At 39.6% G+C, this 27843-nt stretch overlaps 3 protein-coding genes across 5 annotated transcripts in view; 1 reads left to right on the top strand and 2 right to left on the bottom strand.

Moving 5' to 3' along the window:
* LOC113230790 (cysteine and histidine-rich protein 1 homolog) overlaps positions 1-2736 on the top strand; it is a 4625-nt gene extending 1889 nt beyond the window's left edge. The window contains exons 3-6 of the mRNA XM_026464879.1: positions 31-310; positions 387-547; positions 626-828; positions 896-2736. Coding sequence (XP_026320664.1) covers positions 31-310; positions 387-547; positions 626-828; positions 896-923 — 672 coding nt within the window. The 3' untranslated portion in view covers positions 924-2736. The remainder of the gene's footprint in view (positions 1-30; positions 311-386; positions 548-625; positions 829-895) is intronic.
* A 139-nt stretch (positions 2737-2875) lies between these two features.
* Positions 2876-8796, bottom strand: LOC113230739 (WD repeat-containing protein 89). 3 transcript variants are annotated; one of them, XM_026464815.1, is made up of 8 exons: positions 8575-8796; positions 8232-8455; positions 7323-7498; positions 6907-7170; positions 6669-6760; positions 5659-5761; positions 4798-4952; positions 2876-3561 (listed from the first exon to the last, which is right to left on the bottom strand). In XM_026464815.1, exons 1-7 carry the CDS (start codon positions 8721-8723, stop codon positions 4812-4814), a joined length of 1149 nt encoding a protein of 382 aa, XP_026320600.1. In that variant the 5' UTR covers positions 8724-8796; the 3' UTR covers positions 2876-3561; positions 4798-4811. The 3 variants fall into 3 exon arrangements, with proteins under 3 accessions (XP_026320600.1, XP_026320599.1, XP_026320601.1); XM_026464814.1 differs by having other exon boundaries at positions 2876-4952; XM_026464816.1 differs by lacking the exon at positions 2876-3561 and having other exon boundaries at positions 4805-4921; positions 5689-5761.
* An 11267-nt stretch (positions 8797-20063) lies between these two features.
* Positions 20064-27523, bottom strand: LOC113230950 (translin-associated factor X-interacting protein 1-like). Its single transcript, XM_026465060.1, has 11 exons — positions 26098-27523; positions 25776-25913; positions 22559-22740; positions 22291-22466; positions 22097-22223; positions 21906-22014; positions 21648-21817; positions 21367-21562; positions 21133-21285; positions 20877-21054; positions 20064-20696 (listed from the first exon to the last, which is right to left on the bottom strand). The coding sequence occupies exons 1-11, from the start codon at positions 27049-27051 to the stop codon at positions 20524-20526; spliced, it is 2556 nt and encodes an 851-aa protein (XP_026320845.1). The 5' UTR covers positions 27052-27523; the 3' UTR covers positions 20064-20523.
* Between the last annotated feature and the right edge of the window lie 320 nt (positions 27524-27843).

Below are 27843 nucleotides of genomic sequence, written 5' to 3' on the forward strand. Positions count from 1 at the left end.
CCGGGCCGGGCGCCGCCCGCGGGCCGCAAGCGGCGCCGGTCCCCGCGGTCCCCCCGGTCCCCCGGCCGCCCGGCCCCACTGACCGCGCCGCTTCGCAGGCTGACGGGCTGCCAGTTCGCGGTCATCGGCTGCGGCTGGCGCGGGCCGGCGCACGAGGCGCGCGCGCACGAGGCGCAGTGCGCGCACCCGCTGCGCTCGGCCGCCGACGTCGTGCCCGTGCTGGCCGAGCGCGACGCGCAGCGCGGCCGCGCCAGCGCCGTCTACACGCAGCTCTTCGAGCTCTTCTCCTACGAGAAGATCACCATCAACGGTAGGCCCGCGCCCCGCCCCGCCCCGCCCCGCCCCGCCCGCGAGCCGGCCGCCCGTACACCCCGAGTCTGTCGCAGACCTGCAGCTCAAGCCCTACCGGACGGAGGAGTTCGTGCACAAGCTGTACTACGAGACGTCGCGCTTCTCCGCCTTCGGCCAGCAGTGGGTGGTGAAGGCGTTCATCAACAAGAACCAGAGGGACCCCACGCAGAGCTCGCAGCGGGAGATCACGTACCAGGTGAGGCCGCGGCGCGGCGGGCGGGCGGTCCGAGTCGCCGGCGACTGACCTGCGAATTTCGGGCCGGGCGTCTCGCAGCTCATCCTGAAGAGCAAGTCCATGGCGGCGCTGGGGCTGCAGTGGGTGTGGCTGCGCGGGCCCTACGGCGAGGCCGCGGTGCGCGCGCGCATCGCGCACCACACCTTCAGCGAGGACGCGGCCGACGCGCCGCCGCTGCCGCTGCCGCTGCTGGACGCCGCCGACACCAACCGCCTGCTCTCCAACAAGGCCATCCACTTCAGGTACCCGCTGCCGCGTGCGCTCGGCCGGTCGCCGGCTCGCCTGACCCGCGCGTCTGATCTTTCGCAGGCTGATCATGTTCCTGACGTCCAAGTGATCCGCGTCGAGCGACGGGCTTCTGCTGCGATCGCTCGCTACCAAAGACCGACGCGACACCTTCTGCACACCTCGCTCTCCTACTGCGTACATTTGCTGCAATTTATCAATTACGCACCGGCCGAGGAATACCGAAACGACGTCTTCTAAAGTTTGTTGCGACGTCACTGCGATTGAACGGCCACGCGACCGATCCTACGTGGCGGGACGCCTAGCGACTTTCTATCCAAGAATCGGCTCGGCAATTCCTGTAGAATCATCTCTATGCCAAATTACTGAGTAACTCTGAAAATGAAAACTGGCTTATGTCGCGGGCGTTACGGTCGGATTGAATTTTCAACATTTCTTTTAGCCTAATTAAAAAGGCGGTCGTAAATTTTGGTGGGACGTGGCAAGTGTTTGAGATTATATTATTGAGTACAAAGTTAGATTTATCAGGAGTCGGTAGCCGTAAGCGTGGCCGTGACGTGATTTAGGTTAAATTAGAGTAGTTTTTGGCTAAAACACTACTTACACTTTTACAATGTAGGCAGGGCACTCAGCATGGGGCGTTTGCTAGAGAAGGATGCAGTTATACAATAGAGATTTTACTTTCAATGCCGTGGAAGGCGATTGTCCTGTTAACAAACGGGGAGACCAAGTAATGGCTGTATCATTATTGCCAACATAACGAAAATATTGGGGACCGCCATCGCCAGTTCCCATTCCCATTTGGGAATATTTGAGGAATATCGTAAAAATAGTACCTTTTTCAGATTGATCTGCTACAATAAGATAATGCTAACAAAGCTAGTGATAACATTGTGTTGACAACTCGAAATTTAGGTCTATAGGAGTTTTTATTAACTTATTCTTTAAAATAGACATAATAATGCAAGTTATTTGATTAATCATTGATCATGTGTGGGGATGTACATGTTTGATCCCATATTGATCACGTTGTGTGTGTGTATGTGTGTGAGTGCGCGTGCGCGTGTGATCGACTGACGAGTTTCACGGCCAAAACACGTTAGTACGAAGACTCTTGACAGAATGGTCAAATAATCGATTATTCAATATAACGAATGTTCATTAGGTCGAACTTCACTTAGTCGAACGTTCAGCACATTGATGGTTTACTACGTCCATTATTTATTAGGTCGATGGTTCATTGGTGCGAAAATGATAGATTTTATTATAAAAAAAAATTGGTATGTTACAAGGGAGTGACATATTTTATTTATTATCTAAACATATTTTTCAAATAATCCTTTGAATACATATTTTTGCTCATAAAGCGACATAACTCACATTTATTTGATTATTATTAAGACCTTTAGAAATGTACCTTCCTAATTATGTAAGATTTTTTTTTCTTAATTAGGAAGTTTTTATTTCAGTAACAATATGTATTTTTAGACGTATCTTTTAATACAAGAAAATACCTTAAATTAATCCAGTAACGTGGACATTAATGAACCATCGCACAATCAATCTGTCATATAAACGTTATTGGTAATTGAATAATAGCATTGACCTACCAATAAAATCGTCTTTACGAATAAAAAGAATAATAGACATATTGCACTTATGGGTTTCGTCCTGACGTAGGAAACCCAACGGCGACGTTGACAGACCTTATTACCAACTCTTTCTCTCTTGTATTAATTTAAAAGTCCACGATGTATCAATCCATAATTACCTTCTCACTACTGTACAAACTACTTAGGTCAAGGGAAACTTAGAGAAAAATATTGAACCTGGCGGAATATTAATTTACATTTATTGATCTCGGCGCCATCGACAGTAGCAGACAGAAATTTGCAATTCATGGAACAATTATTTGTTACTTGTCGTATCTCTTCTAAAAAATGGATGCTGTTACAAGTGAAACCTTAGGGCTTAAACATAACTGTTTGAACCTACAAGATCACAAACAAACAACTACATACCGACGAAGTGTTTGGCACAGAACTTATAGACAGAGAGGAGAGGCAATAATTTTACGATACCGATAACAAATCCAGTCTTGTGATAAACAGTAATCAGACTAAGCACAGTAAACTTCAAGTATTACCTTCCTCTGAAATCTCGGAATAATGGAAGTAAAAAATCGAAACAAAATCAAATGATTTAAAAAAAATCTACTTTATCTACTAAATTAGTAAAAATTTACTTCAATTACAAAACTTCGTAATAAATCAAATACTCTACTGTAGTAATTGCCATTACATGACTTACAATTTAAAAATATACAATTCAGAAATTCTGGGATTTCAGGGGGGTGTTATTCCATCTATGTGTGTTACTTTCTTAAAATTTATCGAAATATATTCTAGCTATTTCTATTTCTGGTGATAAGCGCTACTTTTGTGAACGCGCTTCATTATCGCGCACATACTAAAAACAAGTTTTATACGGGTTGGTGTAAAATTAATAACGGCCCAAAGGAAAAAAATGTAGACTCCTCCTCATTACACGAAAACGGCCTCATGAAGTTTTTAAATAGTTGCCGAGAAACATTTTTTTATTGTTTCCCAAGGGGCATTAAACTAAGATTATAGGATACATGTAATGTCTTCCGAGGTACAGGGTCGAAAGCAGTCAGGCTTGGTGTGCTCTTGACTGTACACTTCGTAATGATAAGAATTAAAAGAAAACTGAAAAAAAAAAAACCAATTATATTTATTGTTGCGAAGGGAATAAATACTTTACAGGAAGTAAAGTACACGTCAATTTTGGGAGGCTATCTAGGTATGTTGTTGAGTATGTACGCAATGTTGAAGCGTGCAAGCAAATAAGCATAATTCTACCAGAGCGTAGGGTCGATGATGAGAACTGAGAAATAGAACGTGTTCGTCTAAACAAAAAGATCGCATGAATACTACAGGTGGCCAATATCTTGATCACACACAGTGAATATGACGCGCGTACAAAACACGATTAATTTTATCGCGACTTTGATCACAAGGTACAATATTATGACATTCCGGAAAATTCAAATAAAGAGCGCTAATAATTACATTCAACAAGTTACACGACCTGATTATTCTTAATACATTATTAGCCTTAAACGTTTGTTACTGTTAGTGTGCGTTATCATGATAATAGGTATATATTGTTTTAATTATTTTATCATATGTATAGCTGCGGCTGCGGCTTTAATATTATATTAGCGAAATTATTTTTAATATTTGGTAGCTTTTATTGGGATTCAAATAAAATGCTATTGACGCAATAATGAGTTTCATTTAAACAAGGAAACTTAACAAGTATATCGGTGTCCTCCTTAAGCTCGCTAAAGTCGCTGGTATAGTTAAGTCCAGTCAAGAGCATGTCAAGCTTGACACTTAAGACTTAAATGCAACTCTATGCCGCTTACGATAAGAACAGTCCAAAGTACACAATGTCAAGCTTGATGTACTCTTGACTATACAATGCGTCATCAATTCTAACAATGTATCAATTAACATTAAAATAACGTAAAACGTAATTTGTTTGCAGAACTTTCAACTCGCAGTATAGCATTGTAAACCAATATAACATTAACATTTGTAGCTTTCATTAACACTACTTGGCGAATAATTAATGAATATCGTAAAGTTTTCTTTCTGTCGTGATGATGACAGGAAACTACAAAATAAGGTATGTACATGAATTAATTGATTTTAAAATCAGGGCTTAATCGTGTATAGCAACATACTCATTTGCTTCCGACGTTTCGGACGTGTTGCAACGTCTATGGTCTCAAAGGGAAGTCCCGATTTTAAAATCAAATAATGTGAGATATTATGAAAGTTTAAATCAATGTAAGGAATAGAAGTAAGTATTCCTAAGTAAAAAACGAGATAGTGGTACTCAACCTCGAGTGTACAAGAGGCAATGTCAGTACCTACATCACACACAGACGTCAGTATGGTTTGTGTCGGTGCACATGTAACTTATTCAATGACTTAGACAGCTTCTTGGAGGTGACTCCGTTCTCAGCCACCGCACTGCGACTCCATAAACTTATTATTCCTGACTCCCCTGCTGTTACTAGAATGTCTCTCTGAAGATAAAAAAGCAAGTATTATTTTTCGTGAGAATATTTCGACTCATCCGAAGAACAGAGTCCGATGTGATTATAAAGCGAAAAGAGAATTAGTACGTTAAGAGAATAATTTCATTATTCAAACTAAGGCCTATGTAAAGGTGTTTTGAGATTTTATATATCTTGTTTCGTTTCGGAAATTATAAAATGGAAGAACAGTCGATCTGACATCCACAGCGAAGAAGAACGAACGAAATGTACTATGTCCTGAGAAAAAGTAGCCTTGCACATAGACCTTTGTTCTACGGATGAGTCGATTTTTTGCTAAAATATGTCGTTAAGAGTCGATACTACCTCGGCTCGAATTAGAATGTTTTATATATTTTTTCCAAAGTGATTGGAATCAACACTATCACTGTCATGCGGAATCAACCAAAACCATTTGAGGTTGTGTCGACTCTTAAAGCTGAAAGAACACTATGTTTGGTAGTACTTTAAATATAAATCAGATGCAAATAAAATGTCTACTGGATTTATTTAAAATATTTACTTTATGAATATTTAAATGTCTGAATTTGCTTCTGAGTGTTTACATAATGAAGACAAGTCATTAATACAAACAGATCTCTTTACTAACTTTTTTAACTGTCTGTTGTTGTTAATTCCGTCATATAACTCTGTTCATTGCTATTGAAACTAAATAAATAATTGATAATGCTCATACCTCTTTCTCATACCAACAACATCTAACTACTTGTATATTCCGTGTGAAGTTACAATGTGGCTTTAACTTCTTGTCAGTTATGGTAACAGAACGTAGAATATCACTGAAAAATGACAAAAGAAATTGGTACTTTGGTTCAATTTAGAACTACATTGTTTATTTATTCAACCAAAGAAAATAAAATTAATCTTTTTATATTATTATTATTTTGGGAGTTTTTTGGTGCTCCTTAATGGGTGCTGATAGAAGCAGTGTGGGCCGCAGTGGCACAACAAACTGCTATTATTATTATATAGTACTAATAGACTAAATAACATATGCCATTGAATCAAATTAGGGTTGATAACTCTGTTGTCGACGCGACCGATTTGATTTCTTTTCATTTTGATGCACAACACCCGAATCGAACGTCAAACTGTCGTATTCGAAACCGAAACGAAATGACGTCACGCCCGTACGATTACTCTGAAGTTCTTGGCCGGCAAAGGCTACAAACGTTATTCCGAACACAGTTATCGAATAAGTTACAAAGCAAGAAATACGGAAATATGAAAATCTCTTATTATTTTAAATAAATTCTGGATTTTGTTCAATTTTATTAATGTATTTTAACACAAGGCTAATGCATTCCTACAATTATGTCTTAAAAATGTATATAAAAGGATTTTCATTTTTCAACTCCCTAAACGCTGTTGGATTATAATATTGTATCCGAATCGAATGTTTAACTCAAATGTTCTGAAGAGCGGAAAGCACCCTTTGATTCGAGAATTATATCCAATCAAATGATTCGGTTAAAATGTCGAAACTTTCTGAATCAGGGTCCAGATTAGATTATAGATCACTCACCCTTTGGTGATATTACAGCTTTTTGTGAGACTTGATTTGTCTTAACATACTTATCTATAATAATACTAATTGCGTTGAGTAATCTGGGAAGAGTCTTCAAGACGCCTGTATCGTGAACAACTGTCATTCTAAAGATAATTAAATGCACAAAAGTTGCATACCCATTTCCACTATAAGATCCTGCCAATAAGACAGTTGTTTCATCTATTGACGTAAATGTGTCCACTAAATAACAATCATCCCCTCGACTTCTCTGAAAATAAAAATTATAAGTCTTTTCAAATAAATACATATAACAATTTAAAAGACAGTAATATTCAGTATAATGAATTATAAGAACGAAAAAACCGAAGTTTAATAAACAGTGACTGAAAAGCTGGATTAGGGAATACAAGATACCTTTATAGCTCGAGCAACTTTGTCCCTATTGTAATTCTTAACCAGATCTCCTGTGTCACTATTCCACACTTGCAGCTCATTAGATTGTGTGATGCACGCCACTTGCCTCTCATCCATCCAAGACAGTCTTTCTACAGAGTTCTCAACATTGAGAGAGAAAACCAAGGCATCATCTTCGGTCTTCTCTAATATGTTGTAGATATTTAGTAAACCATCTAATGCCCCAGAAATTAATATTTCTACTTTTTCTTTGTGGAATTTCACCTAAATACAAGAGAAATTATTACATATTTTGTTTCATGGTATAAGGAATCAGTGGTCTTCATAATAAACAAAGCCTTAAAAAATAGGAATGTAAAATAATAAAATTTTACTATTGCTACTTATTTCAGACAAGCCAATATTTATTAGCTTACTTGCGTAATTTCATCGGTGTGTGAGTTCCAATATCCACCCAGAGGTTTGGTCATGCGGTTGTCCCAGAACACCAGGTAGGCATCATGCTCCACCAATTGTGTGCCGGCGCACAGCACCCGCCCATTGCATGAAACGTCCATACAGCTGTATGGCCTGACCAACTGCTCTTCTTCATCTGATATCATTGTTGTTATTCATTTTACTCATTTAGGAAGAGGATAACCAAGGAATCTTTACACTTAAATGTCAGAGAAATTATGACAAAACAACCCCTCCTATGTAAACGACGGAGCCATAGATACAAAAGTTGAAGTTGAAAGTATCTTACGTCAAATTGCCAAGTTTACAGGGTAGCATTTTAAAGTTCTGAATTCACTGGAATAAACTCATTATTCACATCGAGTGATCACCCAAAAGATCATCTAACTGATATCTAGAATTTTATAATACTCTATGTGAGTAACGAGCTTTGCCGAATAAAACTGAAAAATGCTAGTCACGTGTTATGCTCCTTGCAGTGAATTCAGAACTTTAAAATGCTCCCATGTAAACTTGGCAATTCTGACCATACTTTACATAGGACGGGTCGAAATCTAAATGAGACTTAAAATAAAATAAATTAATTTTGAAGAAAAACTCAATAGGAACTAATAATTTGTTGCCAATGTCCTTAAATTTCAATAAATAACATGCATATTCAAATATAATCTATTCCAAGAAACCCTGTGATTTGTTAAGGGAATATCCACATCACTCTTTACGTTAACAAAAGTTAACTCCCTTTATTCTGGTCACTGCTAATGACAGTACATATTTTTTAATTTATTTCTCCACAGGTTTTCATGGATCTTATTTATTTTAGTGAATCATGAGACGTTTGTAATGAGATATGTAAATAAGCGAATTACTTTTGTACTCCTGCACACAGCTTCCACTACTCCTAGTATCCCATAACTTGAGCAATCCATCTTCTCCACAAGAATATAGCAGATTGTCCTCTCTGGGACTGAATACAATTTCCGTGAGGGCTTTCCTATGCCCGCTCAGACGACAAATGCGGTTCAATGCCGCCCGCTGCAGCTCGTACACTTCTATGGTACCATCTACTTGACTTGCTGCGATCCTTAATGATCTGGAGTATATTTAAACGAATAATTTCGATTTCACACTGTAAATACATCTTCGGAACAAATTTAATATCATTATTTGAAACTGTTGGTATTTATCAAGTTAATTTATAAAGACACTTACTTCGTTCCATGAATTTTGTTTATATACGATTTCTTAAGAGACACTGCTGTTTCGGTCAATAAATTATAATTCTGACTGAACTGCTGATTTAAAATTTTAGGATCAACGGTATCCCTGTCCATCTCTTCTGTGTCTACTATTTCTGCCATATTTATTGGCAAGTACGTTTATTTTTAAGCGATTATTTTTTACAGAATAAAAACAACACGCAACCACCATGTGTTGTGTTTTTTTTAGTAATATTTTTTCCATTGGAAAAGGCAAAGGCACTAATACGTCATACAGCCAAGACTGAGAGTAATTACTTTCTTGGATTCCATTACAAAAAATCACTGTGTGTTTTTTGTGAAGAGATATAAATAGCGGCTTTGGCATAATGGTATATAACCTGTTTTTTTTTTGTGAAGAGATATAACGGCTTTGGCATAATGCTATACAGCCTATTCTTCATTTTCTTTATACATTTTGGTTTCACTTTCCATTTAGATTATCTTTTCAACTCCTATTAGATATATTTTCGTGATTATTTAGAAGTTTTTAGACTCTTACATTTTTATACAAGTCATTTTCTATTATCGAGTACTTAGGTTTTCGCGATTGTTACACATAAGAAATGAAACTATTTTTCCGGATTTAAATCGCGTATATTTGTTTTTTCACATTCATTTTCTATTGTTGGAAACCGTCTATACGTTAGAGATAATCTTAACTGCATTAGAACAAACTTCATTCGACCATGGTACAGGGGGTGTTTATGAAGTTTACATTACAACTACTGACACTGCACAGGGATATACTTTTATTAAGCTATTTAATAAAGAGCAGAATGTATTGTGAGCTTGAATATGATTTTGTTCACACTGTAGATCATTAAAAATTGTACTAGATTTACACGTATATATGTACAACCGAATCTGCTTTTCTTAGGTAGGTATATATCAATTTTTGAAAAGGAATAAAAATGTCATAAATATGTGATTTATTTTATTATTTATTTATTATTTAATTGAACTGTTGTAGGGAAGTGATAACTACCCAATGTATCTTCGGAGTAAATAAACCGTTCTGCAGACGCAGCAAGTGAAGGAAAAAGAAAAGAAATATCAATAGCTGATGCCGATTGATTGGGACGAGAAACAGTTGATGGTTGACCGTCATTGCATTTATTACATAAATGAGCTCATTTAACATTATATCTGAGTTCCCCAAGAATTTCCCCAGGTTTATATGTGGGTGGTAGGTACATCCAATTACTGTACGATTTATTTATTTCTCAGATAACCACAAATAGTACATACTAAACAAATCACAACAAAGATTGAACTAGCAAGATTAAATAACTATGAGCCAGCAACGTGTTCCGTAAATGTGTGACAATTATGGCATTCTATGACGATGAGCGATTGGTCTTATTACTTGATACTTATATGAGTAGAGGTGAAGCTGTAGGAGCCTTGATCATCAACGCCGTAAAGTTGCCTGTTTATCGGTATTTTACAGGATATAAACTAGTGTCCTTCATGAAGATCGAAAGTGCATATAAACGGCACTATAAAGATTAACCAAAGGGCTTATATTCAGGAAATACCTACAAGAACGTTTTGAGATGGCCATGGCTGCGCTGTTTCAATAGGTGTGGAGAGAGGATTGCAGCACCTCTCTCCACACCTATTGAGACAGCATAGCTGCCGATACGGAGTGCTATACCCTTAAAATTACTAAGCGGAAAACTCGATACTGGCGAAATCTAAAGGGTATTAATTTATTAAGCAAAGAGAAAAAGAAGAAGGAATGCTATATTTTTTTGAGAAAAGGATTCTGCTGTTAGTTTGAGTGCTAGCTAGTTATGTAAATTAGTGTGCTTTTGGCTAATTTCTTTATTTTATATTCCCTGTTGACTTATTTTATGTATCTATTTAAATAGTTTATGAGTGTTGTTAATAGTATTGGTAAGTAAAAGCTTTTTAACTGTGTTGTAAATGTCTGATCCTCCCGATCCGTGGGTAGGCGATGCTGATGCACGTGCGCAGTCATTTTCTCGCCTGTTCGCAATCTCAGAATGAGGTAATGGAAGTAGATAAGATCATCCAAAGCCTATGAAACGAGCCCCCACTAACGTGGAATCAACCTCCTAAAAAACCAATACCTCACAGTCTGTTAAGTCCACCCAATTTACTTTCACCAACCCAAAATTCTCAAACAACAAAAACAAGTACATGGCACAAGATATCGCCCCATTCATAGTATGTACATGTGAGCAAAACAGTATGGGATCCCTCTTCTGGCACCGCATTACGCCCCATTAAATTTGGCCATTTTTTGTTTAGGAACAATGTGAAAAATATTATCAGAGATGGTATCAAACTCTTGAATTCAAAACTTTCAGTGATGCTAATGCTTTCCTTGACCACCCAGCTCTTTCTCCAGCCAAACATGAAGCGATTACTCCAAGTTACAGCATAACTAGAAAGGGTATTGTCCGACAATTTCCAGTTAAATGGACGCTGGAGGAATTAGTTGAAGCAGTGGAAGTTCCGAGTGGTTATGGATCTATTGTTAAGATACAGAGACTTAATAGGAAAACCTACGACAGTAATGGGTCACCTGTATGGGTTCCCATCCAGACAGTGGTACTAACCTTCTCAGGTCAAAAACTTCCCTCCCATGTCTACTATTTTGTTACTTCCCTCCCAGTGGAAACATATCCCACAATTCAATGCAATAAGTGCTGCCGGTTCGGACACATCTAAACACAATGCAAATCGGAGGCCCGCTGCTTTATTTGTGGACAAACCCATGAAGGCCTACATTGCACCAAAGAAACACCAACCTGTTTACAGTGCTCTGTAAAGCCACCGATCCCTCTTGCCATGAGCAATCAAGACAGAACCAAATAAAACTGGTCATGTGTCAGAAAAATATTTCTTACTCTGAAGCATCTGCCAGATCATCCAAGTGCGAAGATCTTTTGCTGACACAGCGAGCCTTGATTTAAATGAATATCAGCCTACACCTATCGCTCAGTATACTTTTCCCTGCAATCCATCTCCCCAATACACTTCCTACCGCAAACAGTAGCTATTCCTAGGCACCAACCCCTCCCAGCTTCTAGTCCAGGGTACAATCAACAAGCTCATAGAGACATAGTTATGTCTCCTAGTTCTCAACTAGGAAATGGATGTGCACTCCCAAATAACTCCTCAATGCCTAATGATAATTTAATTTCTCTTCTCCTCTCGACCATCATTATCTCTTAGGGCATTTTAGTGACGTCCGACTACCGAACAACCTCAAAGATCAACTGTCTCAGCTCATTCATCTCACCTGCTCCAATGGCTCCCATTCTCCAGTGGAACTCTCGCAGCAGCAGGAATAAAGAATATGAAATTAAATTCCTACTCAATAAATACTCTCCTGACGTTTACGCAGCCCAGGAGATGCGACGTAATGTCAGGCGATAGAGTACGGTTTCCAGGTTTTTCGTGTCCCCGCGACGACAGGACAGACGGGCAAGGAGGCTCGGCACTCCTAGTATCAAGAGCCGTAACTTTTTCGCAGATTTCCCTTCCCCCTCATAACCAACACATTAATGCAGTTTAGGGCATGCGATATCGGAAAGTTTTCAATTCCGGAACTAATTTCGATATTGGACATCCAATATCGGAACCAGTTCCGGAATGCGAACATCCGCCAGTGACTGTTTATTGTTTGATTTCTGGTGAACGAGACCACACTACTATTTTTTTTATATATATAAGGCTTTTAATCGACTTAACTAAACTAGTCCGTTAATCATCATAAAAATAAATAAAATGTTTAATCACTTAGGTATTTAATATAAATCAGACAAAACAATTTTGTAATATAGAAACAAAAAGAACATTTAAAACCACGAGTTCAATTACTACTATTTATCAAAATGAAACATCAATATTTATCAACTAAACTGAAAAAAATCAACAACATACTTGTCTAACTGACATGATTTTTTTAATCCACTTAATATAAATCAAACTTTAATATCTCGTGCTTTAGCTTATAGGCTAAAAACAATTTTGTAATATAATGTAGAAACAAAAATGAACTCTTTAAATAATACGACAACGAGTTTAATAGACTACTAATACTTACCAAAACAAAGAATCAATATTTATCAAAATAAACTGAAATATAATCAACTATATATAGAAAACAATCAAATATATGTTAATACTTGACTAACTTAAGCAATAATTATGTTTTTGAAAGGAAACGCTGTTCTTGGTAATGAGTTCTCAAGAACAATAATGCATCCAACATTTTATCAGACAGTCAGCGTCATATCCGATTACAAAAATAAACAGGACACAAAATACTCTCTTACTTTCTACACTTGTAGGCAGAACAAGAAATATACTTAAATGCCTCGGTTAGATGCTTCGATTTCCCCCGTTGCCATACCTACATAGCTTGCTTTACTTTTATAAATCCTGCAAAATCAAAATTGGTACATAACTTGCAGCGTGATTCTTTAGATTTATTGAGTTCGATATCAAGCTGGTCTCACAGAGTTTGCTCTTGGAGAATGTTATCGTCAGAAGACTACGAAACGTTTCTTTATTGCCCTTCAGTGTCTGCAGGAGTGGTATTGGAAGTGCTGGTCTCACTGGATGTGTCTTTGCATTTAAGCTGGCGTAGTAAAGTGATGACTAAGTCAGAAATTTCTTCACTGTCAGGCTTAGGAAAAGTGTCATCATCAGTTTCTGCGAAAAAGTCTTCCAAATCATGCAAGTAGTGCAGTACACCTGCTAACAACAATCTTCGTTGCTTGATACGACTTCACAAGTTCGTCCCAAGTTTAGAGCTCAAGAAATGTTCTGTTCGTCTAGCTTTTTGAGCATTAACTTTAATGGCCTATCCGCTGTATAAAGAGTCGCATCACGTTGGCATAATGACAGAGCAGTAAGTTTTACAACATTTTAGCTATAAAAACATTTCGGTCATATCGGACATGCTTGATCATCACGTTTGACAATCTAATTGCCGATGTATATCTTTGCCGTGTTTTTTCAAGACGTAAACCAGAAGGACATCTGCTTGAAGGGGGTTTTTGTTATAAATTTTACAAGACTCCGCAGTTTGGCTAAAATTTCCGTGTATACAACAAAACACTTGGATCAGCCCGAATAGCAAGTGTTTCGATTTCAAAACAACCGAAATTTCTTCCTGTAACCACGTCTACATCCTCATCACTATCACATTCAGAGTCGTCACCTGATGCATCGGCGATTGATGCTATTACACGTTCGGGTTCTTTTTTAGTTTTGTACGAAGTATGATGACAATGACCGCAAGCTGAATCCCGTGACCTAGGCAAAGCTGGTTATAGCCTTTACAGTACGTTCCCATTTGACCATCACACTCGCACCGTGTCGGTTGCTTGGCTAACGACGTCTTCTTCCAAAGACACATTGAATTTGACGAATTGATCTCGTAATATGTAAAATGCTGTCAGAACTGGCATTGATCAAGTGATCTTGATAAGACCGAAATTTTTAAAATTCATACCGCCAAAACCACTACTTGGCAAGTTATTGTTCATATTGCATTTATTCGTAATGACGTCCATTCATCTAGCGGCAACTACGCGATGCAGCCACGGCGCGGTTAAGCGGGGTCGGGGTACACAAAGGGAAGACTACGGTATTGGGGGTATAAGTGGACGAGTGGTGTATATTATACGCGTTTGGAAATAGAAGTAAATAAATTAAATGTCACTATAAAATGTTTAAATATTGGAACACCGATATTAGAACACCTCTTAATTCCGGAATTGAAATACCTAAATAATCGCTCCTTGATTCCGATTGTTGATTTTAGAAATTGCCTGCTGGCATCAGCTGATAAATGCCTCCCCACCAAAAATGTAATCAAGGGTAACTCTCCATCTCTACCTTGGTGGGATTCAGAATGCACTGAAGTCTGTAGATAGAGGAAAACAGCAGAATGTGCATATGTACTAACAATGACGGAATCCCTTTTTGTAAAATACCGTGTTTCATCATCATCATCATCATCATCAGCCTATTGCAGTCCACTGCTGGACATAGGCCTCCCCTAATGCACGCCATTTCGCCCTGTTCTCGGCTTGACGCATCCATTTCCTGCCAGCAATCTTCCGCAGATCGTCACTCCATCTGGCTGGAGGGCGTCCCACACTACGTTTGCCAAGTCGTGGTCTCCACTCAAGAACTCGTTTACCCCAGCGGTTGTCGGTTCTTCGGCAGATATGTCCAGCCCACTGCCACTTCAGCTTGCTTATCCGAAGAGCTATGTCGATCACTTTGGTTCTCTGTCTGATAACCTCATTACGGAGTTTATCTTTCAGAGAAACTAACCAACCCCCTAACCAACCACCTAACCGACCCCCTGACCGACTTGACCGACCCCTTAACCGACCTCCTGAGCGACCCCCTAACCGACCCCCTAAGCGACTACCAAACCTACCCCGTAACCGACCCCCTAACTGACCCCCTCACCGACCCCCTAACCTACCTCCTAACCGACACCCTAACAGACCCCACAACCGACCCCTAACCTTTTTTTTTTTGACGGGGGGGAAATCTTTATGGATACCGCTGAGCCCAGGGAGACTCAGGGGTTATGTGGGGACTCTCCCTCCAGACTGGAGGGCCTACCCCACTAAAACCCCCCCGGGTTTCCCTCTCGCCGGTTGAGTCGGCGCCGTGGGATCAGTGAACATTAACCACGACGCCGCCCGGCCGCCCTAGCTTACGCCAGGGCTCCCGCGCCAACGGAGGGGCGAGTCGGTTGTCCTCCGACCCGCCCCCCAGACGAGTGAGGCCGTGCAATGCAGGCTCCGGAGTCCCTGTCCAGAGCCCGCTGGTCACTAGGGGATCAGGCGAGCAGCGAACTGCCTTCGCCTTCTCCCCGTACGTCTGCGCCGAAGCGGGTGCGCGTCCGCCGCGTCCTCGCGCACCCGCTCCGCGGCCTCCTTTTGCGACAGAACCTCAGCACCTGCTCAAGGTGGTACGACAGTGGCCCGTGGGACCGGTTTACCCACTCTACGAGGACAGGGCGGATCGCCTCTATGGTACGAGCGAACCGACCCCTAATCTGCCCCCTAGCCGACACCCTAACCGACCCCAACCAGCCCCCTAACCGGTCCTCTAAGCGAACCCCTAACTAACCCCCTAACCGACCCCAACCGGCCCCCTAACCAAAAAGGAAGAATGAGATCTTGGAGAGAGAGTTTCACTAAATCTACGCCAATCAACTCTTTTTTTTTCACTCAGTACTTACAGCTTTTGCTGTAGCCGCACGCTATTTTACAAAAAGTGATTCCGTCATTGTTAGTACATATGCACATTCTGCTGTTTTCCTCTCTCTACAGACTTCAGTGTATTCTGAATCCCACTAAGGTAGAGATGGAGAGTTACCCTTGATTACATTTTTGGTGGGGAGGCATTTATCAGCTGATGACAGCAGGCAATTTCTAAAATCAACATAGACTAAGCGAAAATTTTCAAGATCAGTCATAGGTAAAACACGTCTAAAACACATCTATATTTTGACTAGTCGGCCTTTGAGGCTAAATTTTAGTTAAAGACGAGGAATTCTCTTCTGGATATTCGAACGGTCGACCCTGTGCTGCTCCGGAGCTAGAATAACAATTGAAAAATTGTCACTGCCTTGAGTAACCGGCAGGATTGTCCAGAAGAGTTTGGAAGAAAGTGAGGGGGAGCACAGAGAGAGAGATCCGCGGCATTTTAATATTCTGAGACGGATAGACTCTACGCGGCGGGGAGCCATCGTTGAGAAGGCAGAGGTCATGGTTGTCGCAGATATACAGGAAGGCAGAGGATAAATGGTCATTGTAATATGAGCCCCAGGAAGTGTGGTGTATATTAAAATCCCCTAATATTATAAGCGGGGGGACTAAGGGAAGCGACAATATCCGAAAACTGCAAGGCATGTAAGGTTGGGATGAGGAATGTAAACCGACAGCACGTTATCTTTAGCAATTTGACAGCAACTGCATTAGGGCATGCATTCCGGAATTCCGAAATATCGGAACTCCGGAATCGGTGAGCGATTTTTTGGATATTTCAATTCCGGAATTAAGAGTTGTTCTAATATCGGTATTCCAATATTGAAACATTTTATAGTGACATTTAATTTATTTACTTCTATTTCCAAACGCATATATATACACCACTCGTCCACTTATACCCCCAATACCGTAGCCTTCCCTTTGTGTACCGCAGACCACGCAGAAAAACCTCCTTCAAGCAGATGTCCTTGTGGTTTACGTCTTGAAAAAACACGGCAAAGATATACAGCGGCAATTAGATTATCAAACGTGATGATCAAGCATGTCCGATATGATTGAAATTTTTTATAGCTAAAATGTTGTAAAACTCACTGCCCTGTCATTATGCCAAAGTGATGCGACGCTTTATACAGCGGATAGGGCATTAAAGTTAATGCTCAAAAAGCTAGACGAACAGAACATTTCTTGAGCTCTAAACTTGGGACGAACTTGTGAAGTCGTATCAAGCAACGAAGATTGTTGTTAGCAGGTGTACTGCACTACTTGCATGATTTGGAAGACTTTTTCGCAGAAACTGATGATGACACTTTTCCTAAGCCTGACAGTGAAGAAATTTCTGACATAGTCATCACTTTACTACGCCAGCTTAAACGCAAAGATACATCCAGTGAGACCAGCACTTCCAATACCACTCCTGCAGACACTGAAGGGCAATAAAGAAACGTTTCGTAGTCTTCTGACGATAACATTCTCCAAGAGCAAACTCTGTGAGACCAGCTTGATATCGAACTCAATAAATCTAAAGAATCACGCTGCAAGTTATGTACCAATTTTGATTTTGCAGGATTTATAAAAGTAAAGCAAGCTATGTAGGTATGGCAACGGGGGAAATCGAAGCATCTAACCGAGGCATTTAAGTATATTTCTTGTTCTGCCTACAAGTGTAGAAAGTAAGAGAGTATTAGATTAGATTTGATACTTACCAACTTTAGGTTACATGAAAGTATTGCAAGAAGTACCTAGCTTCACAGCTGGTGGATCGCTTCCCAGCCACAAATATGCAGAGTTTTGTTTTAACTTAGCACATTCTTCACAACAGAAAAAGCAGAAAGAAACCAGAGACGATTTTCTCTCACTCGTAATCTGCGTAAACTAAACGATTCACATCATGCCATAAGAACACACCTGATGGTAATGCAGGGTCTGGTGAACCTGGTAGGGGTTTTTTCTCACTAACTCTTGTTTACATACCAAACCACGTGACTTTTCGTGAGAAACAAACAACAAATTAATTTATATTTATTAATTAAAATTAACATTATGTTATCTGAAAAGCACAATGCCGCTTGGGTTACAATACCGTGCAAGGTACTCAAATAGTATCTTAGAAGGCTTTGGTGATGCCGATCATGGCGAAGACGTATTAACAGGAAGTTCCGGTTGTATATCGATACGCAGGAGGAGCCATATCATGGCTTAGCCAGAGACAAGCTTCAGTGGCAATGTCCACAACAGAAGCTGAACTTGTTGCTGCCAGCGAAGGAGTGCGAGAACTAGTTTGACTTGCCCGAATCTTGGGAAAACTAACGAACTTGAAAGAGGCACCCAGTCTCAGTATGGACAATGAGGCTGCTGTGCGACTAGCTCACAACCCAGAGTTTCATAAAAGGACAAAACAAATTTCCGTTTTTGTATAAATTAATATAAAAATAATACAATAATAAATAAATTGTCCGTCACACTTTTGTCCGCGAGCTAGTGATGGATGGAACCATTGATGTGAAATGAATAAACACAGCACATTAAGTAACAGACATCTTCACTAAAAGTCTCAGCAAGCCTTTGTTTGTTCATAGAACGGAAGGCGTATAAAGGGACCCTTGATGGATCTGACCAAGAAGGGGCGCACATGGCTTTGGATAGTAAAATGAATTCTCTACGTAAAAATAGAACTTGGGAATCAATAAAACCAAAAGGAAAACCCAGACCGTTACCCCGATGGAAACGTTGATTAGCAAAAAAAAAAAGACCGCTAACGGAGGGCTGACTTTACGTAGTTTGATGTCGCCACAATTTTCTTCAACGGAAAAGTAAGAGGAACTGTACATGTAACAATGTAAAGGATGTAATGATGGCACCGGACGGCTATGCAAGTTAAACAGAAGCCTTTACGGTTCAAAATAAGCCCTTCGCGATTGGAACATTTGTATTTATGTTTTTAACGTAATCGAGATTTAAACAAACAGATATACCAGTACCTATTTTTGCAAACGTGGTGTTACTAGGCCTGTATGTGGATGGCTAGTTAATGACATCAACAGATGAAGCAGGACACTTTGTCGAACATAAGCTAAAGGCTCCTTTCAAAATAGCAATGAAATTTACATCTTATTTCCCTGGTTTGGAATTGGAACGTCAAGCTGTGATGCTATTTTAGTACATTATAGAGTTTACATCAAATTAACATTAGAGAAATTCAAAATAAAAGGCTGCAAACCAGTTGCGACTTCAGCTGTAAAGGAATTCCAAGAGAGTATTTCCGACGAAAGTCGCGAAAAAGCGGAAGTTTGTGAACCGATTTGATAATTCTTTTTTGTTGGAAAGGGAGGACCTCAGTATTGGTCCCATTTAAATTTGAAGAAAATATTCCACCTCTAAGAATGGCAAACTTGGGGATGAGTCCGGTTTCGCGTACTTTCCGGTAATTGATTTCAATAAAACCTGGTAAATAGATGTAATTTGTAAGTCAATGAATTCCACGAACTTTTGAGGTCGGTTTTTTAGTATGCTGTACTGAGATTATTAGCTACTCTGTCTGTCACCTCTGTATTTTCTTATAATAAATTCCTTAATAAACATATCCAGTGAATAGAATCAGTATGGTATATGGGGAGCTTTGTATTCGAGTGCCAGATTTGGATATTTTCCATATATTTTCAATAATTCCTTGCCTTTGTTCAGGCATTGTGTATTGCAATCGTTATTAGGTAATTTAAATGTAAGTAATATGAAATAATGTTTTTAATATTTATTAAGTAAGTGCCTATTGTAAAATGTGTATATGTAAAATCATATATCATATAGCTCCTAAACAATTTTTATTAAATTTAGTAAACTGCCTCCGTGGCCGAACGGTTACCATGCCGGACTGCCACGCAGAGGTCCCAGGTTCGATTCCCGGGCCGGGAGAAATGTTTGTATGGCTTACATTTATTTCTCTCGTGAGTTTGGGTGTAATTTGTGGTTGTCTATGTGTGTGTCCATGGCACCCGCGACACAGGGTTTCCCTAGTGCGGGGCTATGTTGAATGTGTGCGTTATTAATTTATTATTTATAGTCGAATGAATCACAATTCTAATTATTTCAAATACAAACTGTTTATTAATCTAATGTGACAAATAATTTATGAATATTGTGTACTCCTTTGTGGGATATGTATTAGAAATTAAAATGATTATTTAAGTATTTTGGGAATGTGTAATACGTATTCTGTGGATGTACCTTATTAAGTAAATTAAATAAAAACAAAATATATTGTACGTAGATTGACTTCAACAAGTTTTCCGCGAAAACGATATTTATTCAACCCTTCTAAGTGGGATCTGCACCTTGTAGCTTCCGAGAATGTCTTCGTTCTGTGGTTCCATTTTCATAATGTCCATTGATCTCTTAATCTTATCTCATCGTCATCTACATATCTTAATATATTGAAATGGTATAGAGAATATTTGTGGTCCACTTGGGCGAACCATTAACTTAGATGGTCAACATCCTCAGGATCTAGGATAGCTTCAGATATGTTCGTGAGTACATGGATGTCATCTAACTATCTCCACAATCGATGGAGGTATAAATAGCTTATACGAATATGAAGTAGTTTGGTAAGAATTTAGTTCTTATTTATAAACAGTTCTACGATGTATGCTGCTCAGGCGAGGACCGACGCGCTCTATATCTCCCGCGGCCAATCGTGTCACCAAGGCCCGTAAGGGCAGTGGCTGCTCATTGCTCAAGTTCGAGCTAGTGTTAGAAAATGCCCAGCGAATATTACGATCCATACGAATATGATCTAAAAAATGCAATACAGTTACCTATTTGGTTTCAAGCCAAGAGATAGAATAAGTAATATAAAATGTACTGTATATGTGTGTGCGCACACTATATTTGTGTAGTTGGTTTATATACTTGCAAAATGCAAAGTAAATAAATAAATAAATAAATAAATACTTCGGAACTTAATTTTGCTTACCAATCGCCGGGTCTACGATGGCAAAAGCGCGTTTTAGGTTCTCCACAGAAATGGGCTTTTTGCTAGCTTGTCGACCTCCCAACTCGGCTACCACTTCACGAATGTATTTGTCCTGCGCCATTTGCCTTTGGCGGTATAATTCGCGAGCGAATTCTACACGGTCGAATCCTTCTTCATTCTATATGATGCAACAAATAAACAACTTTAGCAGAGGGTCCCTGTTAAAATCAATTCCCTTAACTCGTTTAGATCCTACCTCTTGGAATAGTTTATCCAAGTTGATTTCGTTGATATGCATCTTAAGTTTAAGTTGTTTTCTCACAACATCGGTCAAGTTTTTAATGTCCACTTCGCTTTTTAAGGGAAACGTTGCTTTGGCAATTTTTTCAAATTCGTCAATAGTTATTGTCTGCAACAGGGTAGTATTTAAGTAAATAAATAGGAATGTGGATAGTTAATGGTTAATCAGTTTCATGTTGCGGACTATGACCTCTCGAGCCTTGCTATGCTTATATAGCTGGTCTTTCAATGTCTGCCATTGCGAGCGAAGCCCCCAATAGATGTGCTCGCTAAGATGACCATGTAGAATACCCCAGAACAGTTTAACTTGAGGTTCATCGAGCATTTGTTCTGCACCAGCGCATAAATTGTATGCCCACTCTGCCCGAACTGACGGCTGTTGGTATCTGGAGTGAACAATCTGGTTGTAGAGTTGTGCAGTCGCGATACGCTCCAAAGCTTTTCTACCGCAAATGGATAGGTGTGACCTACCTGTCTTCAAAGTATTTAGTAACATAGTCCTGCATCGGCATATTCCGTCCATGCTCCTGTCTTCCAACCCAAATGTCATTAATAATAACGCTGACTTCGCGACGTGATAGCCTTAAGTTACGCACTTTACCTTCGTAACGAAGGTAGGGAGGTATGGCTGGATCTATTCCCTGAAAAGCAACTTTATTACTTAAATTCAATATTTATGTTGGTATCAAACGTCAGTAATTTTGATAATTTATTAATCAAGTGGTTTACAAGTCCGTCAAAGTGTTCTAAATTATCACTTTCTGCTGCCGGTCCCAATTCCTTTAGTAACACTCGAAGAGTGTCTCTAGAAGACAATCCGCTGGCTAGTTGCCACCATCTGAATATTTCAAAATCGTTATTAGAAATTTAAAGATAATTACGCTATAGCTCAAATTTATCTAGGTATTTATAATACGAACCTGTCTCGTCCACCTCCAATGAAATCTGCACACAATTCCCATTGTGGGCGGGGCGTACCAGCTCGTTCAAGCTCTCTACACCGTTCTTTTATTTCTACCAATTCTTCTTCGATGCTTTTCTTTGAGGCTGGAATAAATGAACACATCAACCAGTTGCCTTTGATAATTTAATGGGTTTTGAGACCGAGGCTTACCCACAATGCGGTTGAAAGACTCTTGAAGAGCCTCATGTTCGATCTTTAATGTGTTTATGGTTTTGGTCGCGTCGTAATATTTAGTAGTTAAAGAGTCGTGTTCTCGATAAGGCACAGTTTCCGCATATTCTTCTCTCATTCTATTCAACTCTTGTTGCGTTGTAGATAGTTGCTCCCTATTTAAGATTATACAAAAATGTAGCAAAATTTTACGTATGGGAGTAGTTTTTGATAGATCAAGAAATATTTGAATTCTTAAGGATCTTACCTACATCTATCAAGGGCGATTCTCAATACCACAGGGTCTCCACAAGCACCGTCTGTCCAATGATTACTACCGTCAAGTTCTTTCAGCTTCATGTGAAGTTCAAGATTTTCAAAGAAGAGCGTATATCGTGCGTCTCGCTCTCTCATCAGAGTCAAGTAATCCGAAAACTTATTTTCCTCTAACTATAATTTACGTTATCAGTAAAAGTAGCAAACCAATTAATAAATGTTCAAAACGATTTACATGCACATATAAAATAGCGTAGACTAATTTTTTTTCCATCCTCTAAGGTAGACTTCAATCTACTTAACAGGAGGGTAGGATGGTCGGCAATGAACGCGCCTAAATTGTTAAGAACTGTAACCCTGGATCTATGGACCTACATTATACACTTTTTGCTTAGAATTATAGATAATTTTACTAATTTAACTGGGTATGATAAAGTAGTACTTCATTTTTGTCCAAATACAGTCAATCTTTCTAAAACCATGTTTTTAAAAAAATGAGGAAATGGTTTACTGGGGAATGGTTTACCTATGGTACTCATTAAACCGGGGGCTGGTACACAATGAACCAAAGGTGCCACAATGGACATGATTATTACAATCATCACCAAAACATTGTATTTATATAAAAATTGTGATATACAACGCGGTTTTTGCTTAAATTATGAAAACAATAAGTTTTTGGGCATTCAACAAAAATATTAAACATAATTGAAAAAAAAAACAAAATTCTAAAAACAAAATAAGTAATGGATTTCAAAGAAAAAAACGACTAAGTTTCTCAAATTCAAAATAGGCGGTTTGTAACTCGGTCGGTGCACTTACTCTATGATTTTTTTAAATTTCCCAAAAACCAATCAACATTTCATGTTTAATATACCAATATGTTTTCATAGGTTCATTGTGTACACCTTTAAAGTTCTTAATTCTGCACCACCCCGTACTTGTAACATTTGGGATTAAGTAACGTGCCTAAAAGCAACGGTGCTTATTTTAACTACCTACCTAAAAAGTGCATTGATGGCTAATCTATTAATATGCAGCTACTGCTTATATAAGTCAAACTAAACAAAATTCTCGCGTTTTTTAGTTTTAAAATGAAAAACATCGACGACACTGGGCATCTATAAGTGTCGCTAGCTCGCTGTCGACTAGAAGAATAGGTGTATATACACTCGCGAGCAACCAAATCGACTCAAGCGCTACCTCTACATTCAAACATTGTTCTATATAAAAGTATACAACATTTCAATAAAAATAATATGCCATTTGAAAGCTTGAAACTTCAGCTTTTAGGAAATGTCGTCATTATTAATATCCATGTATACTTTTTTTTATTACCGGTGTCTGAACTTAAATGGGAGAAAAATGGGATTTTGGGTAAAGGAGTTTGACACAAATAAAACACGTTTTTTTCTTAAGAAGTATAAAATTTATTAATTCAATATTTGGTATTGCCTCCCCTAGCCCTAATTACAGCACGTAATCGATTCTTCATCGATCTTATTAGTTTTTTGACGTTGTCTTGAGGAATACCTTCCCACTCCTCTAATAAAGCTGCCTTCAGTTCTTCCAGGCTCGAAGGAGCTGGATTTCTTGCTCGTACCCTTCGTTTGAGCTCGTCCCATAAATGTTCGATGGGATTTAGGTCTGGACTTAGCGCAGGCCAGTCCATTGTGCGCAAATCGACTTCTTGAAGGAACTCCTGAGTAACGCGCGCTGTGTGGCATCGAGCATTGTCGTGCATTAGGATGAAGTCTTCGCCAACAAATCCTGCGTAGGGCACAACATGTTCCAGGAGAATATTTGTGATGTACCCATCAGCTCCCAGTCCCGCTCCTCGGCCTCCTCCAGGCACGAAAACGATTTTCGAATTTTACCCTCCAACGAGATACCAGCCCACATCATGCAAGAACCGCCACCATAGGCAACGGTTTCTGCGAAACAGCATTGGGCAAATCGCTCTCCCGGACGCCTGTAGACCCGGCCTCTCCTGTCACTGCCATGCAGACACATCCTGCACTCGTCAGTGAATAGGACCGACCGCCATTGCCCAAAGCTCCAGTTAAGATGCTCTCGAGCAAACTGTAGCCGAGCTTGCCGGTGGCCTGCAGTCAATTTGGGGCCTGTTGCAGGCCTTTTTGGAGACAGATTGGCTTCCTTCAGACGTCTTCTTACTGTCCACTCACTGACAGCTACGCCTCGAACACGTCTCAGCTCGCCCTGCACATCGACACCCGTAAGGTGCCGATTTCGCAGGGTGGTTGAGACAATGAAACGGTCGTCTCCTTCAGAAGTACAACGGTGGCGGCTGGTTGTTGGTCTCCGAGTGAATGCTCCGGTCTCTTGATACCGTCGGTATACTCGGGATACAGCAGATTGACTCAAGTGAAGCTGGGAAGCCACTACTCGCTGACTGAATCCTTGTTGCAAAAAGGCAACAACTTGAGCGGCTTCTTGAGGTGTGGTATCCATGGTTTCTTGAAAACAATGAATGCAGGTTGCGGAGATGTGTATCGGTCAACTGTTGATCAGCGACTGATAAGGATTCAAGGGTCACGGGGGTTTTTATAGGGGTAGAGGGTAGCGCAACTAGCAGGTAGCGTAGGTAGTAATTAGTCCCATTCTCCCTAATTGCGCAAATGAACATGTTGGTACTTGTTTTATTTATTGATATTGATGTTTTTTTAAAGCTTAGGTTTCAAGCTTTCAAATGGCATATTATTTTTATTGAAATGTTGTATACTTTTATATAGAACAATGTTTGAATGTAGAGGTAGCGCTTGAGTCGATTTGGTTGCTCGCGAGTGTAGTAGAAGCTCATCTGGTGCGAATTGCACCAAATTCCAATATTGCCTTTCAGAGTTACTGGCGCGGTTCGTAGAATCTAGTTGACTGTTGACCATCCTACCTTACATAGATGTCGTTGTAACATACATATTATTAGCGCGTTTACGTAATATATTTGTGGTACAATTACATGTATATTGTACAAACACATCTAGTAATTGCAACAAACAAATTACATAAGAGTAGTATGTGCAGAATGAATAAAACACAGAATTATGGCAATGGTTGTATATATCCCAAAGCGCAATGTACAATAAGACAAGCCCAACACAAAATATATCTATATTCTGTGGACATAATAAGTACAAGATGTATTAGACAACACTGATAGCACCATCTACCATACTAATATTTACTAGTACCTTAGTCATATCTTTTTTCAATTTTGATATTTCAAAGGTCAACTTCAAATTCTGATCTTTCAAGTCCTCATTTTCTCTTAAAATCAATTTAATTTTATCATCTCTCTGTTTCTTTCTAACAGAAATGCCAAATACTTGCTGCGAAATGGAAAATACAATATCAAGTACAAAATACAGTCTAGTAAATCCAATCAATCATTCTTCTTATGCAATCATATTCTCTAAGTGTAAAGTTTTATTACATGATTTATTCTCAACAAACTGTATGATCACATAATCCCTAACACAATGCCAGTGTCTTCATTTCTACCCAGTCCTGGACTCGAAGTTTGATACGGGATATGTCTGCACTGTGGGTTCTGCAACACCCTCCAACATATCGCACACCAAGCTCCAGCCACTCATTAACAAAGCTCTCCAGGGCCTCACATTTGTCTCTCTCTGTCCAACCTATTGCAGGGTCATACTTCTCACCAGAGTTGGGATAAGTTACAAATGGAATTGGTGTAGGCCTATCATCATTGATGCCTTTCAGCAAATTAGCCACAATTTTTGGAGAACAACAGTTGACACCCACAGCCAACAACTGGTTAGAATTTAAATCCCAGCATTTCTTTACAGCTGCTCTGAAATTCTCCCCATGAGCCAAACTGGACCCATCCTTGACACTGAAAGAGAGCCACGCTTTAATATTAGGGAACTCCTTAAGTAACTCCATGAGCATTTCAGCTTCTTTTAGACATGGTATAGTTTCTATTGCCAGTAGGTCCACACCTGCTTCTACTAATGTCCTCATCCTTGGTCTATGCCATTCCCTCATGGTGCTCACTGGCGTTCTGTCAATGTAATTCCCGTCGTACTCAGACCCATCGTGTAAGTAAGCTCCGTAAGGGCCGACCGAACCAGCAACTCGAGGGATGCGCTTAGGCAGGCCGGTTTCGCGACACTCCTCTAAATAAATGTCACGAGCGCTCTTGGCTAGGTTTACAGCACCCCTTATAAGTTCAATGCCTTCCTCCGCCGTCACTCCTAGATGTTTTACAAAGCCTTCAACTGAAGCTTGGTAGGTGTTTGTGGAAATTACGTCTGCGCCGGCTCGTAGAAAGTCAAGATGTGTATTAAGCACCTGCTGAGGATGAGTCTGTAGAAAGCGCGACGACCACAATGGATCTCCGTCAGAAGAACAGCCAACGTGGCATGACAGCTGGGTGGAAAATCCTCCGTCTAACACGAAAATTGTACGATTCTTTCCGATAATTTCAGTTGTTCCAGCCATTATTATCACGTGTAGTAATTTTAATAAAAGATTTACAATTAAATGATTTACATGAAATTTATTAACAACAAAATTTTACAATATATCAGTAAATTTATGACGAAATTAATTTTTATTTAAAAATAACATTCCGCCCTAAACTATTAGAAATATTTTCTATAATATAATTGTCAGTTCGCGGTTACCACTGGTTTCGTGAACGTCAATCTTTTTTTTTTGTACTGTGTTTTGTGAGAGTCAGAATGGCGGGTGTACCTTTGATATTGCTATAACTTCGTTCTGATGGGGGTACAAATTTTTTAAACAGAGGTACTAAATAGCATGTACAAATTAGATACATTATTTTGATACCAAATTTAAGGATCCCATAGGGTACACCGTTCACTTATGTAGTCTGTGAGTGCACCCGCCAATCCATGGACGTAACGCCAATCTGAAGGGTCGTTTTCTAGAACTCTACTCAAAGCTCGTGTCAGAACTTGAGTATGATTCAAAGCACTAGAAATCATACTCAAGTCCTAGCCATTACAGTCGTATTTCCAGTGCTCGAAATCATACTCAAGTCTGCTCAAATCCTAACTTGAGCATTGAGTACAGTTCTGGATAGCTTTTCGCGGTAAACTTTTAGTCACATACAGAGCGTTTTGACTGACATGTTTTTAAAACAGGGAAACTTTTATAATATCATGGAATATAATTTGGAAACGGGATTTGAAAGTTGGAGAAAAAGGGATCAGGCGAGCAATTATGAGATGTAAATAAACGGTTAGTTTCTCTATAATCAGTCACTCG

Source organism: Hyposmocoma kahamanoa, unplaced genomic scaffold (assembly GCF_003589595.1).
Source record: "Hyposmocoma kahamanoa isolate Upper Pololo Valley unplaced genomic scaffold, ASM358959v1 64, whole genome shotgun sequence".
Taxonomy (NCBI): Eukaryota; Metazoa; Arthropoda; class Insecta; order Lepidoptera; family Cosmopterigidae; genus Hyposmocoma; species Hyposmocoma kahamanoa.

Excerpts from the sequence above, each read along its gene's own strand:
- LOC113230950 (XM_026465060.1), bottom strand. The coding sequence starts at position 27,051 with ATGGCTGGAACAACTGAAATTATCGGAAAGAATCGTACAATTTTCGTG. Across the intron at positions 22,741-25,775 it reads TGAAAAAAGATATGACTAAG|TTAGAGGAAAATAAGTTTTC; the intron begins GTACTAGTAAAT and ends CGTAAATTATAG. Across the intron at positions 21,286-21,366 it reads AGCATAGCAAGGCTCGAGAG|ACAATAACTATTGACGAATT; the intron begins GTCATAGTCCGC and ends ACCCTGTTGCAG.
- LOC113230739 (XM_026464815.1), bottom strand. The coding sequence starts at position 8,723 with ATGGCAGAAATAGTAGACACAGAAGAGATGGACAGGGATACCGTTGAT. Across the intron at positions 7,499-8,231 it reads CTGTGTGCAGGAGTACAAAA|ATGAAGAAGAGCAGTTGGTC; the intron begins GTAATTCGCTTA and ends CAATGATATCAG. Across the intron at positions 5,762-6,668 it reads GGATCTTATAGTGGAAATGG|TGATATTCTACGTTCTGTTA; the intron begins GTATGCAACTTT and ends GTCATTTTTCAG.